The 21,326-nt window shown below is 54.0% G+C and overlaps 1 protein-coding gene across 2 annotated transcripts; it reads right to left on the reverse strand.

Moving 5' to 3' along the window:
* Positions 1 to 415: 415 nt before the first annotated feature.
* On the reverse strand, positions 416 to 19,764 carry SLC22A8 (solute carrier family 22 member 8). Of its 2 annotated transcripts, XM_043452363.1 has the most exons (11): positions 19,627 to 19,764; positions 18,540 to 18,899; positions 7,761 to 7,864; positions 7,063 to 7,217; positions 6,171 to 6,339; positions 3,812 to 3,935; positions 3,484 to 3,599; positions 2,323 to 2,537; positions 1,313 to 1,421; positions 973 to 1,176; positions 416 to 894 (listed from the first exon to the last, which is right to left on the reverse strand). In XM_043452363.1, the coding sequence occupies exons 2-11, from the start codon at positions 18,873 to 18,875 to the stop codon at positions 795 to 797; spliced, it is 1,632 nt and encodes a 543-aa protein (XP_043308298.1). In that variant the 5' UTR covers positions 18,876 to 18,899; positions 19,627 to 19,764; the 3' UTR covers positions 416 to 794. The 2 variants fall into 2 exon arrangements, with proteins under 2 accessions (XP_043308298.1, XP_043308299.1); XM_043452364.1 differs by lacking the exons at positions 18,540 to 18,899; positions 19,627 to 19,764 and adding an exon at positions 8,090 to 8,205.
* Between the last annotated feature and the right edge of the window lie 1,562 nt (positions 19,765 to 21,326).

Below are 21,326 nucleotides of genomic sequence, written 5' to 3' on the forward strand. Positions count from 1 at the left end.
CATGCGAGGACAGAGTGAGAAGGTATCTGATTATCTGCAAGTCAAGAAGGAGGCCCCCCACCAGGAGGCATGTGCCTCTGTCCATCCCACTGGCATGGACACCAGAAACTGAGCCTGCAATCACTTTGATCTTGGACTTTCCAGCTTCCAGGACTGTGAGGAAGAAGTTGTTTAAAGGATCTGGTCTGTGGCATGTTGTTATAGCAATCAGAATAGACTAATACAGGCTTGGTGTATACACACCTTGGTGTGCTCATATTACACACACACGTTCATATCAGCTCACACGCACCTATATACCTGTACCTGCATGTACCTGGCATGTACACGCCAGTGCAGATGAACAGAATTGCATGCTCACATGTCCATACCGGGGCCTTCCCCCTTTCCCACCCCAATTCCTGAGCAGCAGGGCTTGAGTTCTTCATTGCCATTTATTGAAACCTCTTGTTGAAGAAATGGGTGGGCACAAGAAGGGGAAGCGGGTGGAAACAATGAGGGAAGTGGCCAGTGGGGAAAGGCTGGACAGAAGAATGGCAGGGTCTGGGCTGTGGGGAGGGTGGGGGCAAGGTGGGGTGTGCAAAGGCCTGTGGCCAAACCTTTGAACTGGCCCGGGCTGGGTTGAGGGGGCTCCAGTGGTGGTGGAGATGACTCCCGGAAGGTCTCAGAAGACTATGTCCTAGGAGCATGGATGTGCCCAGGGCCCTCCCCAAGGTGTCCTCAGAGCCCAGAGACAGGCAAGGACCTGGCTGGGATTTGTTTGTGGAGGGCAGGGAAATGAGGGTCTGTTGCCTTCAGCTGGGGCCCAGGCCCGGATCATGAGGCTGCAGAGGGATCCTCTGGGATGCCTTTTCTGCTTCTGGCTCCTGCTTTGACTTCTTTGCCCGCTGGGACCTAGAGAAAGAGAGCTCAGGAAAAGCCCTGGGCTTCCGCGCGGAGGAGGACTGCTGGGGCCAGAGGCAGGGGACTGACCAGTTTTCTACGTCCTCAATAGTCTCTGGCAAGGGCCGATTGAGTGTCTCAGGCAGGAAGAGGGCTGCGCTGCCTCCCAGGAGGGCGATGCTCCCAAAGATGACATTGGGGATGAAGGGTTTCAGCTCCCCCGTGATTTTCACCAAGGGGGCTGTCATGCTTCCCACGCGGGCCCACATATTACTTATGCCCATACCTGTTTGCCTGGGAGAGTTCAGAGCAGAGGTTGGCAGCCTGTGCATGCATTCTCAGAGAACGGCTCTGGGACCCCTGGACCAGGTCCACAATTCCACCTGCCCCTGTGTCCTCTGGCTGGGCCGGCCCCATGCCCAGCACCTACCGGGTGACTGTGGGGTATAGCTCGCTCGTGAAGAGGAAGAGGCAGCTGAAGGAGCCGGACAAACATCCCTTCCCAAACACAGCCAGTACTGTCCTCAGGGTCATCAAGTCTGCAGAGGAAAGAAAACAAGGTGAGCTTTGGGGCTCAGGAGTCCCTGAGTGTTCTCACTCCTCAGAGACCTCCTCTCCCTTTTAGTTTTGGTTGCTGGGAAGCTCAGATCCAAACTTAAAGCCGGCTAATAGCCCCTCTGCTATTCCAGGGTTGTGTGGGCTTCTGTGCTGCTGCCTTTGGGTCTTTCCCTGACTCTGATTCCCTATTCTCATAGTTTGTTGTATCTGTTTAGTCCTGCTCCTTTGGGAGGATGTTGGTGTGTTAACCCGTGTGTGCATCTGTGCTAAGTAGCTTCAGTCATGTTTGACTCTTTGCAACCCCTTAAGACTGTAGCCCACCAGGCTTCTCTGTCCCTGGGATTCTCCAAGCAAGAATACTGGAGTGGGTTGCCATGCTCGCCTCCAGGGGATCTTCCCCACCCAGGGATCGAACCCGTGTCTCTTATGTCTCCTGCATCGGCAGACAGGTTCTTTACCACAAGCGCTGCCTGGGAAACCCCCCCACATAAATCAATATAAAGTAAGATTGGCTTTTCCAAGGTCATGGTGAAATACGCTGCAGAGTGTTTCTTGGTCACTGGGCTCTGATGTTTCCCCATCCAAGCTCGTTTTCTGCAACCAAGTCACTCAGGCCATGCAATTCCTCACGTGGTGCAGACACCACCATACTCTGCCCTGTCTGAGTCAGGTCTGGAAAGGATCTTTGATAGCACCTAGCCCAACTGAGTTATTTTCTAGATGAGAAACCTGGGCCCCAGAGAGCACAGGGCCCTGCTGAAGGTAAGAGAGAGGCAGATCCCGCAGAACTGGAGTCCCTGGAACCTTACTCCCAGCCTGCAAAGCCCACAGACATAGGTCATCCTCTCTCAGAGGGTTCTGGGGGTAGTGCCAGCTTCTCACCTGCAGGCACAAAGATGAGAGACAGGACGCACCCTCCTGCTAGGAGCAGAAGAGCAGCCTCGGTGGTGTGCCGGCCCAGATAGCTTATGGCCAGCATAGTGATGAACTTGGCTGGGACGTCGACCCCGCCAAAGATGAGCTGGAGGATGTAGAGGTTAACTCCAAATTCCTCCACGCCCATAGCCAAACTGTAGTAGGCAAAACCAGTGGAAAACCTGAGGGGCAGAGAGTGATCGGTTAGGACCCACAGCCAGCTGGGGGCCTCTCCCCCCACATTGCTCATTGGGTCAACAGGATGATGAAGAGTTTCATTTCTTGCCGCAGCTGCAATGGATTGATAGGGTCTGCTTCAGTGCCGTTTTGCGGCCTTTGAGATCCGGTCTGGGCTCAGTGAGAGCGTGCTGGGATTGATTGGTTATGTCTGACATGGGCGTGGGCTAAATTAGGGTGAGGAGTGCTATATAATTGACTCCAGAGGATATTGATCCTGGAGGCAGCAAATGATCTGTTTCGGTTGGGTAATGGTCTAGCACTCAGAATGGGGGAGGAGAACGTCCCCAGGGCTGTGCTCTTGAGTGAGATGCCTCCTTTCTGCCTCTCAGAGTTGTGGGAGTCCTCTTTGAGGGCAAGCATTCCTGGACACAGTAAATGCTTTCCACGTGGTGATGGCCAGGATGGAGAAGGAACTCAGAACCAGGCTGCAGAAAGGGCTTTGAAGGAGTGGTGGGATGGCGGGCAAAAGAGAAGATTCAGGAGAAACATGATTTCTGTTGTTAAATCTTGCAACTCTGAGCACCCGCCTTGTTCTGTGGGGTCCCAGAGAGCAGTGCTGGACCAGTTGGGGTGGGAGGCAAGAATAGAGAGGCGCAGATCACATTGTGAGGTATGAGCCGGTGAAGGGGTGTGGAGCAGCTGCCTTGTGGGTGAGGTGGGTGTGACCCCAGGGGAAAGCAGACCCTGATGGCTGGACTTGTCTGTGGGGCAGGGATGCGAGAGATCTCTGGGGTTGAGGCTGGGCTGGGGCAGCTCCGAGGAGGGAATACCTCTACTCTTCTTGCAGGTACTCAGGCCTTGTCTGTAGGTCAGCCTGTCAGAGGCCTTGTTCATGACACCTGCTCGGCAGGGGTGCTGGGGTGTGGGCAGGAGGGGGTGGTGGGTTACCAGGCCAGGGAAAGACAGAAGGTCATTCGGCGCAGGATGGGTGTCCGGAACAGGTCAGCTACGCTGCGCTTGGCCTTGGCCAAGGCCACTTCCTTCTGCGTGTTGAGTTTGATCTCCTTGGGGCAGAGGAAGGGGAGGGGTGCCATTAGTGACCAGCTGGTGGGCAGCAGGAAGAAGAGAAGGCAGTGCAGGCCTGGTGGCTTTAAAGAAGCTTGCTTAGCTCATCAGAGGTAGCTTTGTGGGCAGAGGAAATGGAGGCAAGAGAAAGAGGATAGCTCAATAGCAGAGCCTGGCTTCCTGCCCCAGACCATAATCCCTCAGCCTCTACCTCCAGGCTGAGTTTCTTTCCTTCCTCCTTCTTCCCGTTGAAGGCTGCCACCTGCCGGAGTGTCTTCAGGGCCTTGGGGGATCTTCCAGACAGGACCATCCAGCGGATGGACTCTGGTTGCCACCTGAGGGCCAGAAGCAAGTCACAGTGTCTCCCTGCCCCCAACTTCCCAACGCCAGAAGTTCTTTTGAGAGGCTGGAAAGAGATCATGCGCCAGAGTCAAGGGCAAGGAGGCCCAGAAACCCAAGCTGCCTTACTACAGATTTCATGGAATTTAAACTTGACCAAGCTTTGTACCTGGGCTGCCTGCAGCCAACACAAGTTCCAGAGATCTCTTCTTCCCTTTCCAGAAGAGCCTTTCCCCTGCACTCCCCCCCCGCCCCCTTGCAACCTGGGCTGTTTGTTGTCCTTGGGTGTCTTTCTGAGCTAGGACCCTTGAATCCTAGGCCAAGGCAGGTGGGGCCTGGGGAAGGGACGGCACTTTCGAGACTGGACGGCTGGAGGGTCTTGCACATTCACCCACCCAGCCTTCCTTGGGCCAAATTCCAAGTCCTAGGAGAAGGTGGGGCAGGGCTGCAGCCCCAGGGCATCTTAGGAAAGGTGCTAAGTGCTAAGTTCAGGGTTGTAGTCTAGGGAGTAGGTCCAAGCACTCTTTGATTCTCCAACTCTGCTGGGTGCGGCAGGGGCTGGGGTGAGGGGGTTTGCAAGGGCAGCAGGGGAGCTTGGAGTTGGCAAGTGTGTGGCCAGCCTCACTCTCCCCCACCCCTGGGCTGTCCTTTTGGGGTGGGTTCACTCTGAGCAATCCCTGAGGGTCACTAAGATGAAGAGAAATGCAGGAGGCAGAGGTGTGGGGAGACAGGAGGGATGCTTGGAAAAGTCTGATCCCAGGTGGGGTCTGCTCTAGCTGTGACCCCACAGGCACCAAGGACCTGGCTCCAGTGAGACCCTCTGGGGAGTGGACACTGGTCACCTGGCTTCAGACCTTTGGTCCAGATGGTAGTGGCAGCCTACTGGGCCCATTGCTACCTGCCTTTCTGGTCTTGTGGTCTTGTTTCTGATAGTCTTCTCAGCCTGCGCCTGCCAGCATGATCCATGACTTCCTCCCAAACCCCATAGCCAGGGTCTAGATTCCATCCTCCTCTTCCGGAAAATAATGACAATTAGTGAACCTTTCTATGGGCCAGGCTCTGGGTGAGAGGCATTAGTATCTCCACTTTGCCTAGGAAAATCTTGAGGCTTAGAATGGGTGAAGCTTGTCTCAAGTCACACAACGAAGGGGCCTGCTGACCCTTATTTTGCCTCCTGACTCTCAGCTCCCATCCTAGGCTGTGGATATGCCCAGCTCCACCCTGGACCCTCTGACCGTATCTCTCACTGCAAGATTGCCCATCTGCCTGGGAGCTTATTTTCATTTTCAGATGGAGGCCCCATTCCAGTCCTCTGTCTTTTTGTGCAACCTTCAGAGATTGCTTCACCTCATTGAACCTCTGTTGACTTATCTGTAAAATGGGAATACTAATGCACCCTTCACACACAGAGGCTGTAAGGGTCGGGATGATGTGGATTGATGCCCAGAACAGGGCCTCACATATAGTAAGTGCTGGATAAAGGGTCCTCTAAGACTTCACTTCTGCTCCTGAGCTTGTTCATTATTTCCTATTCTTTGGGTCCTGCTATCAACTACTACCTACAATTTGGTTTCCTGTCTTCATCACTGAATCAGACTCCTTGATTCTCCCAGGTTCTCAAGTTGGAGCTTTCTTTTCCTTTTTTTGCCACACTGTTCAGCATGTGGAACTTCCCCGACCAGAGATGGAACCCGTGCCCCCTGCAGTGGAAGCACAGACTCTTAACCACTGGACCACCAGGTAAGTTCCTCCTTTCCTTTCTTTTATACCTCAAATCCAGGAGTCCCTGAACTCTCAGATCTTTTCCTTCAAAATGCCCCAGGCTCCTCCTTCCCACGCAGTCACCTCCCCCTGTATCTCATCCCCATCTGCTTGGGTCTGTCCTTCTGTGTGACTGTGTCACAAACAGAAGTTTGGTCAGGCCTTTCAGCACCCCAGGCATCTTCAGAGGTGTTCTCTGTTCCTCCATGTGAAGCTGAGGCCTCTCTGCTTTCTGGCCTGCCCCCCTACCAATCACAGCAACTTACCCTCGTTTTCTACGGCCCTGGGTCCTCCCCGGGCCCTCCCTCCAGAGACACACCTCTGTGTGCAGTTCTGCTTCCCAGAAACCCCCTTTCTGACCGTCTCAGGGTGTCTTAAGAGACAGAATCAGCCAGGCCGGTCAGGCATGGGTTCCTCCTATTTGATCCCTGTGGGCCCAAGGAGGGGGCTGAAGAAGAGGGGCCACGTACCAGGACAATAGGAAGAAGGCGAAGAAGGGAATGGACACGGATAGCTGGAGCCAGCGCCACTGGGGAATGACATAGGCCAGGCCGGGCAGAATGAACTGGCCAATGGTGTAGAAGTAACCGACTGCAATCGACTTGATGGCCCGCATTCGGGTGGACACCCACTCGACATCTGCAGGAGGAACCCAAGGACCCGGTTAAAACCCTAGTGGGTCCTGGGCACCTCCAGAGAAGGGGTATCAGTTCCTGTCCCCTCCTGGCTGCTTGATCTGACCTGACCCTAAAGTTTCATCACCCCCATTTTAGAGATGCTGTGACTGAGGCTCAAGATGCAGGACACAAATGTAGGTTTGTCTGATTTCCTAGCCCACATCCTTTTTTTTTTTTTTTTTTAATTTGACTGTGTTGGGTCTTGGTGGCAGCACATAGGATCTTCCTTGAGGAGCTCAGGCTCTCTAGTTGTGGCACTTGGGCTCCAGAGCCCCAGGCTCAGTAGTTCCAAGGCATGCGGGATCTTAGTTCCCTGACCAGGGATGGAACCCATGTCCTCTGCCTGGCAAGGTGGCTTCCTAAGCACTGGACCACCAGGGAAGTCCCCCTAAGCCCACATTCTTGACTGCCTCTCCAGCGGCAGATGAGTTCCTTTGTTTTTATCTACTTGTGTTTGTGGACTGAACGAAATCATGTACCTGGCAGGTGCCAGGCCAGGGTAAGTCCTCAGTACTGAAGCTGCTGCTATTATGCTTGTTTTGTTCAGAGTGGGCTTCTGGGGTCCTGAGAGGGGCAGGGCCTTGACCAAGGCCACCCAGGCTGAGCTGGGCCCAGACCCCACTCTCAGCTTCAGGCTGGCTGCTTCCCAAATTCTTGGTCCCTGCCCCTTCCCCCTGCGGCTCACTCAGGATGGCGGTGCTCAGGGTAATGCCTGAGATGCCGAAGCCACACAGGAAGCGGAAGACTGTGTAGGTGGGGAAGGTGGGGCTGAAGGCTGCGCCTGAGCCGCTGGCCGCCAGCAGAAGGTAGCTGCAGGTCAGGATGGGCTTGCGGCCAAACCTGCAGCTCGAAGAAGAAGAGGGATGTTAGCGGCTGTGAGCCAGCCAAGGAGAGTGACTCTGCAGGCCTCAGGGCAAAGGGCTGGACCCCACCCCTCCACCTCCCAAAGGGCCAGGCAGGGCATGTAACTCCTTCCCGGGACAGAGCCTTGCTGGTAATTGCTATTTTTGTTGACAAGTTTGCAGTTAGATGTTTGGGTTAATGAGTGATCTACTCTACCCCCAGCTTAGTTGCCTGAACGGGGTTCAAAGGACCACTCTTCTCCAAGCCATTCATCCATCCACCTACACGGCTACACAGTGGTTACTGTGTCTGGACACCTTGAGGCTGGGCCCCAGCTCTGGGGAGCCTGGAAGACTCAGCTTGTAGAGGTTTGAGAGCAGAGGGTAGGCAGTGGCCCTGGAAGGGGCTGGCCACACAGCAGGGACCCTCTCACCCACCTCCCCCAGCTCTTTGCCTCTTTGGGAGTGCATGGGTGGTACAGAGAGAGGGTAAGGAGGTCTCCATGAGTTGGGCCCCCACTGCGGGGCCCCCACGTCTCACCTGTCAGACAGGGCTCCCAGCACGAGCCCCCCAATCAGTATGCCCGCCATGAAGATAGACTGGGCCAGCTCCTTCAGTTTGCCGGAGTTGCATACCAAGTCCCACTGCACGGGAGAGAGAGGGGGCCAGGCAGCTCAGTCCAGCCCGGCCTCTCCGCTGTGCTCAGCCTGGGCCCCGTGAGTGCGCTCGCTCTCCCAGCGCCCTCCCTTGGCTTCCCCTCGCTTAGTCCCCTTCCACCTGGCCCGGGGCTCCTTGGGTCCCTGCCATATGGCTTCTTGTCAGTTCAGCTGTCACACACCCAGGTCTGTTCTCAAGCTCTGCAGGCTCACCTGAGTCCAGTGGCTCCCTGTGTGTCTGCTCCCCATCCTCTCATACTCAAGGCGGGTCCCTCTGCCTGCGGCCTCTCTCCTCCAGGGGACGTTCCTCCAGCCCACACCTTCATCTCTCTTTCTCTCTCTGCCTCTCCAGACTCCTCCCCATCTGCATTTGCATGTGCTCCAGTCTCTCCATCTCAGAGCCCTCTTCCCTTCCACAGTCACTCCATTTCTCTCTTCCTTTCAAAGCCAAATCTTGGGAACAGGGAACCACCCTTGCTGTTACCCGTCCTCATGTCCCACTCGTTTCCCAAGCCTGTCCCCGCCACGCCACTGAAACTCTGCTCCCCAAACCCAGTGGAACCTTCTGGTTCCCGACCTGACTTCCCTTTGGCAGCCCCTGACCCCGCTGACCTCTCCTTCCCCCTGGTCTTCCTTCTTTATCTCCGTCTGTGGTCTCCTTTCTCTCTATCCCTTGAAGGTGTCCCAGGGCTCCTCTTGGATCTTCCTCTTTTTATTCACTATCCCAGGAAATACCATCTGTTTTTGTGACTTCAATGACTATTTTATGGTGAAGACTCCAAATCCCTCTCTTTAGCCCAACCTTTTTTTCTGCCCTTGAGACCCAATGATTTAGCTGTCTACTTGAAATCTCTATCTGGAAAGTAGAGTCAATGACACTCGTTACCCACTCCCTGTCAGGTCGGAATCACAGTGATCGGCAGCCTTTTTTTGACTCCTTCCTCTCCCATGTTACAATTGCTTGATCCTCCAGTTTCTAACTTTTTAATATTTCTTTCTTCTTTTTTTCTGTCTGCCCCAGCAGCATGTGGGATCTTAGTTCCCTAAAAGGAATCAAACCCGTGCCCCTGCAGTGGAAGCACAGTCTTATCCACTGGATCACTAGGGAAATCCCTTAATAGTTCTTGAATCTGGATTCTTCTATTTCCACTACTGCTATCTCTCAGAGCAGACACCATCCTCTTATACTTGGATTAAGAATAACAGCCAATACTCAGTAGAAACAAAAGTAATGGGACCTAATGAAATTTACAAGCTTTTGCACAGCAAAGGAAACCATAAACAAAATGCAAAGATAGCTTATGGAGTGGAAGAAAATATTTGCAAACGATGAGACTGACAAGCACTTCATTTCCAAAATATGTGACCAACTCATACAACTCAATAACACAAGACAAACAACCCAATCGAAAAATGGGCACAAGATCCAAAGAAGACATACAGTTGACCAACAGGCACATGAAAAGATGCTCCAACATTGCTAATTATTAGAGAAATGCAAACCAAAACGGCAATGAGGTATCACCTCACATCAGCCAAAATGGCCATCATTAAAAGGTCGACAAATAACAAATGCTGGAGAGGGTGTGGAGAAAAGCGAAACCTCCTACATCATTGGCGGGAAATTAAATTGGTGCAGTCACTATGGAAAACAGTATGAGGATTCCTCAAAAAGCTAAATATAGAGATGTCACATGATCCAACAATCCCACTCCTGGGCATTTATCTGGACAAAACTATAATTCAAAAAGTTGCATGTACCCCTTCATAGCAGCACTATTCAAAATAGCCAAAACACGGAAACAACTGAAATGTCCATTGATGGATGGACAAAGAAGATACAGTATACATATACAAGGAATACTACTCAGCCAAGTGAAAAAATCTGAAAGAGAAAGACAAATACCATGTGCTATCACTTATATGTGGAATCTAAAACATGATACAGATGAAGCTGTCTACGAAACAGAAGCAGACTCATAGCCATAGAGAACTTGCGGTTGTGGAGGGAGGTGGGGAAGAGATGGATGGGGAGTTTGCAATTATCAGACGCAAATTATTATATAAAGAATGGATAAACAACAAGGTCCTACTGTGTAGCACTGTATAGTCAATATCCTGGGATAAACCACGTGGGAAAATATGAAAAGGAATGTATACATGGAGAGCTGAGTCATTTTGCTCCACATCTAACACACAGCTGTGTGTGCTAAGTCGCTTCTGTCATGTTGGACTCTTTGTGACCTTATGGACTGAAGCCCGTGAGGCTCCTCTGTCCATGGGTAACACAACATTGTAAATCAACTATACTTCAATAAAATAAATTAAAAAAAGAATAGCATTTATCGAGGGCTTGCTCCACACCAGGCACTGTTCTCAGTAAGCACTTTTCATGCCTTAGTTTTTTCAGTCATCACAACAACCTTATCATGTAGAGTTGCTGTCATCTTCACCTGACAGTTGAGGAGCCTGAGCCCAGTGAGGGTTATCAGAACAATCCTCTGATGGCCTTCGGCCTCAGTCCTTCCTATTCATTCTTTCCCTGATAAAATCAGAGTGGCTTTCTGAAACACCACTCAAATCAGGTTGCTGCTTTGTCTAGAGCACTCACTGGCTTTCTCCTGCGCTCTGGTTAAACAGAAAACTCTATTAACACAGATTTATGAAGCCCTCCGGCTCAGACTCCTGCCCACCTGTCTGGCCTAATCTCCTGCTAATCCCCGACACGCACCCTTGGTCCAGTCGTCCCGAATTACTTGTGTAATGAAGCAAAGAATCTCATTTGCTGGAAGTGCTGCATGAAAATGTTTTGGGTGTAAAACAGTGTGGGCAAAGAACCACACACCCCAGGGAGCTCTTTTCACTTTCTTCGCAGGAAGCGAGGGAGTTTGGGGAAGAGGGACGCCTCCAGGTCCTCCGGCTGACTCTGAGTGGCTGGGACTGGCCCGCAAATCCAGTGTCCTCATTTCTTCCTCCACGCGTCTGTCCCCTCCTCCAAGAGGACACAGGTCACACAGCGTGATGCCTGCCTATTTACTGCCATAACTTTGCCGAGGGCAGAGGTGTCTCGTTGGAGGACTCTTTATCCCTAGCAGCTAGCAGAGTAGTTGGTGCACAGAAAATGTCAATATTCATCCAAGGAATAACCAATGGGGACTTCCCTGGTGGCTCAGTGGTTAAAGAATCTGCCTGCAACATAGGAGATGTGGGTTCGATCCTTGTGTCGGGAAGACCTCCTAGAGAAGAGAACGGCAACCCACTCCAGAATTCTTGCCTGGGAAATCCCATGGAGGGGTTCCAGTTCATAGGGTCACAAAAGAGTTGGATGTGACTAAGTGACTAAACAACAACAACAATAACATACATATTTTACTGATGAGACCCAGAGCGGAAATAGTAACCTGCAATTGGAGGGGGCTGACACCCAACTTCTATCTAGCCCTTGGCATGGCCTGGGCTGGCCTCTTGCCTATCAGCTTTTGGCAGCTCCACATAGAGATTTTGCTCCCAATATCTTATCCACTGTTCTTGGCCTTCTTTTTCCTTTCTTGGAATGATTACTCCTTAGGGAGCTGAGTTTAGGAAGGGAAGAACAGGAAGCCCAGTGCCATGTCTTCCTGAGTGATGTATAACCAGAAAGGTGATGGGAGGAAAACAGAGGGCCCACTATGCTCAGAAGCAAGCTTTGCAAATGATGCCATACTAGTCCTATGAAGTGGGTACTATCATTATCTCCATTTTATGGACAAAGAGCCTGAGGCTCAGAGGGTAAGTAACTTGGCCAAGTACAGCTCAGTTCATTTCAAGGCAGAGACTCAAACTCAGGTCTGTGGACCCCTAGCCAGTGCCCCTGACCACCGCTCCCTGATGTGTGCTTTGCTGAGTCCCGAGCTGCCAGAGAAAGGCTCAGTCCAGGGAGCTGTGGCCGTGCGCCGCCGTAAGACACTAGCGTGGGATGGGTCAGAGTCACCGCTGGGGAGGTGGCTGAGGCCAGAGCCAAGTGCTCTGGTCTGACTTCAGGCTCAAAGGGTGAGGGACAGGCTCAGGAGCTGGAGTGGCAGCAAAATCACAGGCCAGGAGGCCCCTCAGAGGGCAGAATAGAAGGCTTATCATAAAAGGTCAGGGCAAACAACCATGGTCAGGGCGAGCTCAGAAGAGGCCAAACTCAGGAAGAAATGCAGCCTGACTGATGTCTTGACTGTAGCCTGTGAGACCCACGCAGAGCAGCCCGTGAAGCTGGACCCAGATTTTGACCCTTGGAAACCGTGAGGTAACAACTGTGTGTTGGTTTTGGGGGAAAAAAAAAAAAGTCAGGGCAAGCCATCAAGGAAGGATGGGGCTACTGCTGGGTCTGTATGGGCTGACTCTGCCAGGGGACCCCACACATGGTCCATACTTACCCCAGAGAATAGACAGGGGGAACACACTTCCCTAGGTTGGGGGCCCTTTAGACCCAGTTCAGACCTGGGGAGAATTGCTATGGCTCTATCTACTCTTGGGCCTCTAATAGAACCAACCCTGGGACGCAAGGGCCAGAGGGCCAGGTACCTGGTAAGACTCAGAAGGGTTTGAATCTCCAGCTCTGTTGCTTAGTAGCTGTGTGTTCCTGGGCCAGTTACTTAACCTCTCTGTGGCTCAGTCTCCTTACCTGTGTGTGAGTGCCTGCTAAGTCACTTCAGTCGTGTCCGACTCTTTGTGACCCCGTGGACTGTACCCTGCCAGGGTCCTCTGTCCATGGGATTCTCCAGGCAAGAATACTGGAGTGGGTTACCATTCCCTTCTCCAGGGGAACTTCTTGACCCAGGGGTCGAAACCTGGGTCTCCCTCATTGCAGGCAGATTCTTTACCGTCTGAGCTAATGGGGGTAATACTAATACTTACTTCTCAGACTTGTAAAGAAAAGAAGGAAGAGTGCCCGGCACTATACTGGGGCAAGCAGTTGGCCCTCTATGGGATCGCTGTTTTATTATTATTGTCACAGGTCATTGTAAAGCCTGTGCTCACGGGACATGTGATGCAATAGAAAAAGCATGGATTCTGGAGTCAGGACCCCCGACCCTCTTGCTGCAAAAGCTTGACCTCACCCTCATGGCTGTGAGAATCACCTTTTTGATCTGAGCCCAGTGTATTCTTCTGTAAAAAGGGGTGACATTCACAGCACTCAGTCATTCATTTGTCTCTGGCTCTTTGCGACCCCATGGATTGTAGCCCACCAGGCTCCTCTGTCCATGGAATTCTCCAGGCAATACTGGAGTGGGTTGCCATTTCTTCCTCTAGGGGATCTTCCTGACCCAGGGGTCCCACGTCTCTTGCACCTCCTGCATTGGCAGACGGATCCTTTACCACTGCGCCGCCTGGGACGCCTGACATTCACAGTGGCCACAAAAGAAGATTTGAAGGGTTGCAAAAGGAGGAATGCAAAGTACCAGCCCAGGGCCCTGCACACAGTAGGTGCTCGTGGTGCACTCGATGACCCTGGAGAGCCCATGGGATGGCTCCGGGGCTCCTCGTGCCTAGGAGCACAGTTTCCTAGGTGAGGGCTGCCGTGGGGGGGTCAGACTGGCCCAGACACGTGGCTGGGGTGGGGCCCCCCAGTCTTTACTGGGGAGTCAGATTGGAGGCTCCCCCTATGGGAGATGATTGGAGGGGTACCCAGGGCAGGGTCTGGCGTGAGCAAGTAGGGGTGAAGAGGGAGCTCAGCTGGAGACAAGAGATGGACAGGTGGCCTGGGAGGTGGGCAGCCTGGGGATTCGGAGGTTGAGATGGAGGAAGACCAGAGACTCAGCAGGGCAACCTCACAGAGTGGAGACCCACTTCCGGGGAACCACTGAGCGGGTTCTCTGCTTCTCCAGCTGCTGACCTGGGGCCTCCAGGGACCTGTGTGGGCAACAGAATTTCTGTGGCCCCGGAGAGAGGACAGGAAGACTCCAGGCCCAGAAAGGAATCACAGGTGCCTCAGCGGGGAGGGCCTGCCCATCCAAGGCCAGGCCCAGGCCTTCAGGAGCCTCCAGGCTGAGCTGGGCACCCACAGGTCGGGTTCTGTGGTGTGAAAGCTATGGCCTATGGCTCCTCTCCAGGGAACCCAGAAACCACAACTCACACGCCCCACACTCTCCAGACTTCAAAGAAAGGCCTTTGTTTCCTCTTAATGTGCTAGTAAAGCTCCTTCTGAAAAATTCCAACCTTGTCTCTGCTGAACCCAGAGAAAGGAATGTGCGGTCACCTCTGCCAGGGGAGCTTATGGGATCAGAGGGGGGCAGGGAAAGTCCCCGTGCTCCTGGCTAGACCCAGAGCGGTCCTCCCACCCTCACCCCCTCCACAGGGAAGGTCCTTATGATCCCATTCTACAGATGAGGGGACTGAGATGGGGAGGGAGATGACTCACCAGGGCCCCAGCTGTGGGGGTGGAGACGGGCCCTGTGTGCAGGTTTGTGCTGGGTGGGGGCCTGGGTGAGCCTGGAAGAGCTGTGATAGCTGATTCCCATTTTACTGAGGGTCCCCCTACTCTTCTGAGGGGACTAACCCCCTCCTTCTCAGGACATCTCTATTAACGACCGTAAGAGCAACAGCAGCAGTGAACATTAGTTGAACGCCTGGCAGGCGCCGGGCCCTGTGCTAATGCTGACCTTGCATTATCTCTTTTAAAGTTCAGTTGCTCTCTTACCCCATTTTACGGATGAGGAAACCAAGACTTCTGGGGCCGTAACATCCCCAGTGAGTGGCAGAGTCAGGACGTGAACTCTGTTGCTTGGCGCTGGCTCTCAGTCAAGCGCTCTCCACCTGGGAGATGGCCCCGTGCTTCTAACCAGGGTCACTTGGACCGAGCTGGCTGCAGACACTGCCTTCCTCATGACCGCCCTGCCCCCAGGGCTGGCACCTCCAGGCCTGGCCTCCACCCCAGAGACCTACCCCTGGGTGAACCCCAGGTGAGCCCAGCCACGGCTTTACCTCTGCACAGCAGGGGCCCAGAACCCCATCCCACTGCAAGCAGATGGAGCATGGATTTGCCACGGGCTTGAGCCACAGACAGAAAAGTCAGAGGGGTCTGACCATGCTGGGCTGCCACCAGCACTTGGTTGGGTCTGGCCACTGACCGGGCAGGGATCCCGATAGTGGGGTCTCCTGGCTGAGCATCCTCAGGGAGCCTGGGCCTGACCAGGAGAAGAGGGGCAGACCCCCGAGGCCTAGTGAAACCCTGCGCTAGGTTGGATGTAGATTCACATGACTCTGACTGCCGGAAGGGTGACTGGGAGCTCAGCCGGCACGGATGAGAGCTGATGCTTGACCAAATACCAGACCTGCAAGGTCTGCTCTTGGCTGGGCTCCCTGAAGCTCGAGGTGTGCGCCCTGGAGGGGAAGTGGCTTCCCAACAGTCAGCACTGTCTAAGTCCCTCCTGCTGCTATGGCCTTCACCCAGCACTCACTGAGCGCTGCCGAGCACCTAGCCCAGGGTGCAGTGGTTGGGGGATGCGGTCCCCAGGAGCAGGGGGTGGGGGAGGGGGAGAGGGGGCTCTGGAGTCCCGCTGCCTACGTTTAACTCTCAGCTCCAGCATTTATCAGACGTGGTACCTTGGGCCAGTAACCTGTGCCTTGATTTCCTCTTCTGCAAAAATGGCATAGCGAAGTGAAAGTCACTCAGTTATGTCGGACTCTGCGACCCCATGGACTATTAGACCATGGAATTCTCCAGGCCAGAATATTGGAGTGGGTAGCCTTTCCCTTCTCCAGGGGATCGTCCCCACCCAGGGGTCAAACCCAGGTCTTGCACATTGCAGGCAGATTCTTTACCAGCTGAGCCACAAAAGAAGCCCCCCAAATGACATAACCTCAGAAGGTTGTTGTGAGGATTGAATGAGTCCATATAACCAAAGTGCTTAGCGCCTTCTGGCATGGGGTGAGCACAGAGTAAGGGGTATTATTTTATGGCTATTATTTCATTGCTCCCTGGAGGATTTTTTGTTTCCTCAGCTAGGCACTGTGTTCTGGCTTGCGGTCCAGCAAGCTGCCCATACACTTGGAAACTTAACTTACAGGTATCGGAACATCTTTGACTCCTGTGCACTGCCCACACCTGTCCCTCACCCTCACAGTCATTCAGGTTCCAAGTCCCAGAGATTCTGACTCCCTACCCTGTCTGGTGTTTATTCCAACTGTCCCTGATGTCTGTCGTCATGGTCCTGGGTCCCAAAGGCAGCCGACTCATGGGTCTCCCAGCTGCTGGACTAAAACGCTCCCTAAGCTGCTGTCCACCCTGCGGTCAGAGTGACCGCCCTTCGAAGGTGATCTGAACAGGTCACGCTCCTGGTTAACAGCATTCAGTGGTTCCCATTATCTTCGGGACAGAGGACGCACCTTCGCCTTAGCATCCAAGCCAGGCCCTCCTCCTTCCTACATCCATGGCCTCCACACCCCACTGCCCACCTCTCCAGCCTCCTCAGTCTTTTGCGGTCCTGACTGTCTTGCTCTCTTTATGCTTCTGTAACTGTGTGTTTGACGCCACGCACACTGCTCCTTTTGCCTGGGATGCACTTGCCTGCTTCAGCCTGCCCCCTAATCCCTACCCCTCCTTCACACTCAGGGCAGGTGCTGCAAACTCCAGCAAGCCCTCCTGGGTTCCCCCTCCAGGCAGATTCCATGCCCTCCTCCGGGCTCCCAGAGTACCCTGAGTTTATAAAAGCTTGTATCCATTCATTACACAAATATTTATTTCACAGAGGACCTCTCTGTGCCAGGCATTGTTCCAGCTCCTGGGGATACAGCAAAGCAGCTGAAAACCTCTGCCCTGGGAAGCTTGCCTAACCCTACCTGGCTTCTGGTCACCCTGGAAGGATGGGTCTGCCTGCCCACTGGAGCCGAGCTAAAGGAGGGCAGGCCAGGCTCATGAGCTCTCTGACTTTGTCCATGCGTGTTGGTTGGATGTATTTCAGGCACTGTGCTTGGTGCTGGGGAGAAAAAGCACATATGACAGGGAGGAAGTATCTGGGACTATGAGAATCAGCAGAAGTGATGGCGGGGAGCACGGCCCTGGGGTCAGGGGCCTCGCACTGAAGGGTCTGAAGCTGGGAGCTTCAGACCCCGCAGCTGCCTCTTCCTTAGTGGTATGACCTTGAACAAGCTGCTTAAACTCTCTGAGCTTTGGTTTCCCCGTCGCAACAATGGGCTTATCATTAACATCTTATAACATCAGGAAGGTTAGAAGGGTTAATATCTATGACGCACTTAGGACAATGTCTTGCACACGGTCAGTGCTTTATATAGAAAGAAACATTCACTAAACAAATGAATAGCAATCATAGATTCTGAACATAGATGGCCCTGGGCTCAAATCTCCTCTCTGCCAGGTCCTAATCATATGCGGTCCTGGGAGAGTCATTGAACCTGGCTGGGCCTCAGATCCTTGGTCTATGAACTGAAGGTACTAACAATACTTCCCTCACTGAGATGTCATCTCCTGGGATTCCAGGAGCCCGTGCTCATAATGTGCCCAGCACAGGACTAGCACCGGGTAAATACTTTGAAATGCATCTCTTCTAATGGGGCAAAAGCAAGATCTTGCCCTCAGGGGTCTCATGTTCCCCAAAGGGAGAACGAAAACATTGGCCTCTGCTCACTCCTCAGATGCCACCTCCTCCAGGAAGCCTCCCTAGAATCCTGTGGTTCCTCTATCTATCTTTTGTACTGCCACAAATGCTTGTCCCTCTGTGCCTAGTATGCATTTTTCATTTTAAAATTCCAGTTCTGAAGCTGACCACCTCTATGGCACTGAACTTTCCCTTCCTTTCTCTGAGCCTTGTTGTTGTTTTTTTTTTTTTAATCTGAAAAAGGTGATAGAATCACCTTCAACAGAATATCATTGTAGGGGTCAAATTATGGGAGTGTTGGGCAAACACTAAGATATGCCAGGTTATTTGTAGATCCCCAATAAACGCCAGTTTCCATTCCCCTCTCTTCATCTGACATAGTCTCCAAGTCATTGAAGAGCCTGATTTAACTCTGTAATTCCCAGAGATGGCAGGTAAAAGAGTCTGTGGATAAATGAGCTGTGAATGAATGGAGGTGCACACACGACAGACTGTGAGATTGGAGGGCATGTTTTCTGGGTCTGCTCAGGTATGTTCCAACCCTCCCCTCCGTCCATCCCCTGCTCCACACACTGTTCCACCTTGAGGCCTTGGCGCAAGACAGAATTTTCCTCCTTTCCCCCATTGCCTGGCTAACTCTTGCTGGATTCTCTTATCTCAGCCCAGGGTCCCTTCTGTAGGGAAGTCTCCCCCCTCAACCCCGGTCCCTGCTCCCTGCCCAGGGCTAGGCTACAGTCTCAGGTCACAAACTTAAGTACTTTGAAGTTGTAATCTGACATTTCCTGTGTGGTACTCTCATTAATTGATGTTAGCCCTGCTAGACTGTGGACCCCGTGGGAACAGGGAGGGTGCATTTTTGACTCCCCGGAGCTTGGCACCATGCCTGGCATAGAATGGGCTGTTTATACTCTGAATGTGAAGAGACAGGACCTTTTGGTCCTCCGCACCCAGGTCCTTCCTCCCTGCCTGCCCAGAGCTCTGTCCCCGGGTCCTAGGGAGACTGGGGCCCCTGCCTACCCCCCTGCCCACGAGTGTGCGGTGCTGACTGTCAGCGGAGGGAGAGGCCGGGCCCCCGGTCATACCTCAGCCACGATGGAGTCCCTGGAGCTGACGTCATAGGTCCAGCCATCCAGGCAGGGCTCCGTGGCCCCCTGGGTGTCATTGGGCAGGCTGGCGTTGGATGGATATGCGAAACGGAGGCACGTCTCAGGCTTCCCGTTCCGGCCCATGGGGAGCACCCAGGGCTCCATGGAGGCGTTGGGTGGCGGGCGGCAGTGGTGGGTGGGGGTGGCGGCTGTGAAGATCTGCAGCAGGTTGTGGTTGGCCATGCCGAGGATGGGGAGGCCCAGCAGGACCGTGTGCAGGAACTGGAACGGCCCGTTGCTGGCCACGCGGTCCACAAGCTCGGCAAAAGTCATGGTGCCGGGCAGGATGAGCCAGGGCTGCGGGCGGGGGGCACCAGGCCGGAGAGAGGGATGTGTGCACGTGAGGCGATGGGGGTGGGGTGGCCGCAGGTGGATGGGTGTGGAAGCCCAGGTGGGAAGGTGAGCCCAGGGGCATGTGTGAGCCCGTGTATGTGGACGTGTGTAAGGATGTGGGGCTCAGCTGCACGCACCCACGGAGTTATGTGTGGGTGAAGACGTCCCTGACTGCGTGTACAGATGTGGGGTCGCAGGGGTGCGTGTGTCCACAGCGGTGTCTGCAGAGATGGGCACAGGGAGGCTAGAGTGTCAGGGCAGGAATATGTGAGCTCGGATGTGCGTGTGGGGACTTGTGGGTGGGGGTGTGTGTCCAGCCAGCCTGGTCACACCTGCTGCAGGCATGGGGCAGTACAGGCCACACCATGGGGACCAAGGGGTTCGGTCTTGGACGTGGGCCACCCAGGATGGAGGTCAGGAGTAAGTGGAAGAGTTCTTGGTGGCCCTGAGCAGACACACAGGGTTGGCAGAACCCAGGTTGCCTGTTGAGAAGGTCTCCCCAAGTCCAGCGCCTCCCGCTTTTGCCTGTCTCCTGGGGCTGGCGGACTATAGCCGGGCAGCCGAAAGGGCCTGAGCAGGTCCCAGAGGGCTTAAGGGACTTGGCCAGAAGCACTGAGGAAGCAGGGCCTGGTCTTGGGGCCTCCCCGGGGTCCCTGGGGGCAGGGGCATGGTGGGTCTCTGTCCTCCTCACCTGGAAGCTGAGCCTGGCTGCTCCCTCTGGTGGGGCTGGTGGTCGATGTGGCTGGAGCCCGTGTTCTTTCCCAGATCTGGCAGCTGCTGTGGTTTGGCAGTTCAACTCCAACAAGCTGTGTTTGCGCCTTCCCCCGGGGGGGATTATATAAGGCGTAAGCTGTTTGCCCGGGCTAATGTTTGACTTTCTTTGGGGATTAATGACGCCGGCAGGGGGCTGCTGTGGACCCACTAAGCCCAGCTTTCCTCAGAGGGCTGCCCCAGTAGAGGCTGGGGTGGTGGCATGGCTGAGCCAAGCCGGCCTGCTGGCAGGACACAGGGCTGGGTGGTCTGGGCAGGAGGGGTTGGGGACCGGGGTCGGGGTGGGGCCGCTTGAGTCCTGAGGGCCCAGGGTCTGCTCTGAGCTGATGTTCCGAAGAATCAGAGCTGAGAAGAGTCAATGAGAGAAGTGTTACTGCCCGTGAGCGGACAGGACGCCGCCGGGCATCACCTCCCCCTGCCTGGTGCCTCTCGGCAGGGTACATCCAGGCAGGAAATGTCAGCTGGGTCTGCCCCTGAGGGCCCAGGTCTGTCACCCCCGGGGCTCCTGGGGCAGTCAGGGTTCCCCTATCTGCATCTCAGACCCTGGGGAACACTCAACCCCCTTCCATCCCCATGCTCATTGGATGGGCTTTTCTTCTGATCAACTGTTTCCCAAACAAATTGCAGTCCCTAAGGTTCTGTTTTATTTTTTTCCCCTCTGAATATTATTTTAATTGGGCTTCCCTGGTGGCTCAGATAGTAAAGAATCTGCCTGCAGGGTGGGAGACATGGGTTCAATCCCTGGGTTGGGAAGATCCCCTGGATTGGGGCATGGCAACCCACTCCAGTATTCTTGCCTGGAGAATCCCCAGGGACAGAGGAGCCTGGCGGGCTACAGTCCATGGGGTTGTAAAGAGTCAGACATGACTGAGCAACTAAAATAATTATATAGAAAATTATCTGTTTCTTGCAAAAGATATAGGAAATAAAACAAGCCAAAATGCCCACTATCACCCGAGAGCCAGCCCCGTGGGTGATCTGATGTATATCCTTCCAGCTCTTTCCTCATCAGAGACCCCGATCCAAGCCCCCATGTTCTAGTATTCAACATGAAGTTCATTTAACCCTCCTGGCAGCCCTGTTGCTACTATTCTAGCATTATCCTAGGAAATGGAGGCACAGAGAGGTTAAGTAACTCATTCCGGGTTCCCCAGCCAGGAAGTGGCAGGCAGGGGCAGTGTGACTCTAAGCCCACTTCTGTCTCTTGGAGCCAATATTTCTGCCAAGTCTGCATCTCCTCAGCACGGCCGCCTAACCTGGCATTCAGCTTCACTCCTGCTTGCCTTTCGCTCTTGGGGTCTTCTTCCAGGGACCCTAGGAGCTATCCCTCCTGTCTGCTCTGGGGGTTAAGAAGGGGCCCACCTAGGACTCCCCTTCTTGGCTGGGGAGGGGGCTTCTCATTCTCTTCCTTGGCCCCCTCATCCACCAAGGCGGCATCCAGCTCCCAGGGCTCAGGCTGGGCTCCGGCCCCTGAAGTTTCCTCCCCTACCAGCCTCCCGAAGGGCAAGGTCAGTGGGTAACCTGGGTCCAGCCCCTCCTCTCTGCTCTCCACCTGGACCCAGCAGTAATTGATGTTCTTAGAGTGGCTGGAGGCAGGGCAAGATCCGGAGTCATCAAAGG

This window comes from Cervus canadensis, chromosome 29, assembly GCF_019320065.1.
Source record: "Cervus canadensis isolate Bull #8, Minnesota chromosome 29, ASM1932006v1, whole genome shotgun sequence".
Taxonomy (NCBI): Eukaryota; Metazoa; Chordata; class Mammalia; order Artiodactyla; family Cervidae; genus Cervus; species Cervus canadensis.

Bases quoted from the DNA above. Each gene is read 5' to 3' on its own strand.
- SLC22A8 (XM_043452363.1), bottom strand. From the start codon at position 18,875: ATGACTTTTGCCGAGCTTGTGGACCGCGTGGCCAGCAACGGGCCGTTC. The intron at 3,936-6,170 runs GTACGTGGCCCC...TCTGGCCCTCAG, and splicing joins GCCTTCTTCCTATTGTCCTG to GTGGCAACCAGAGTCCATCC. The intron at 895-972 runs GTCAGTCCCCTG...CTCTTTCTCTAG, and splicing joins ATTGAGGACGTAGAAAACTG to GTCCCAGCGGGCAAAGAAGT.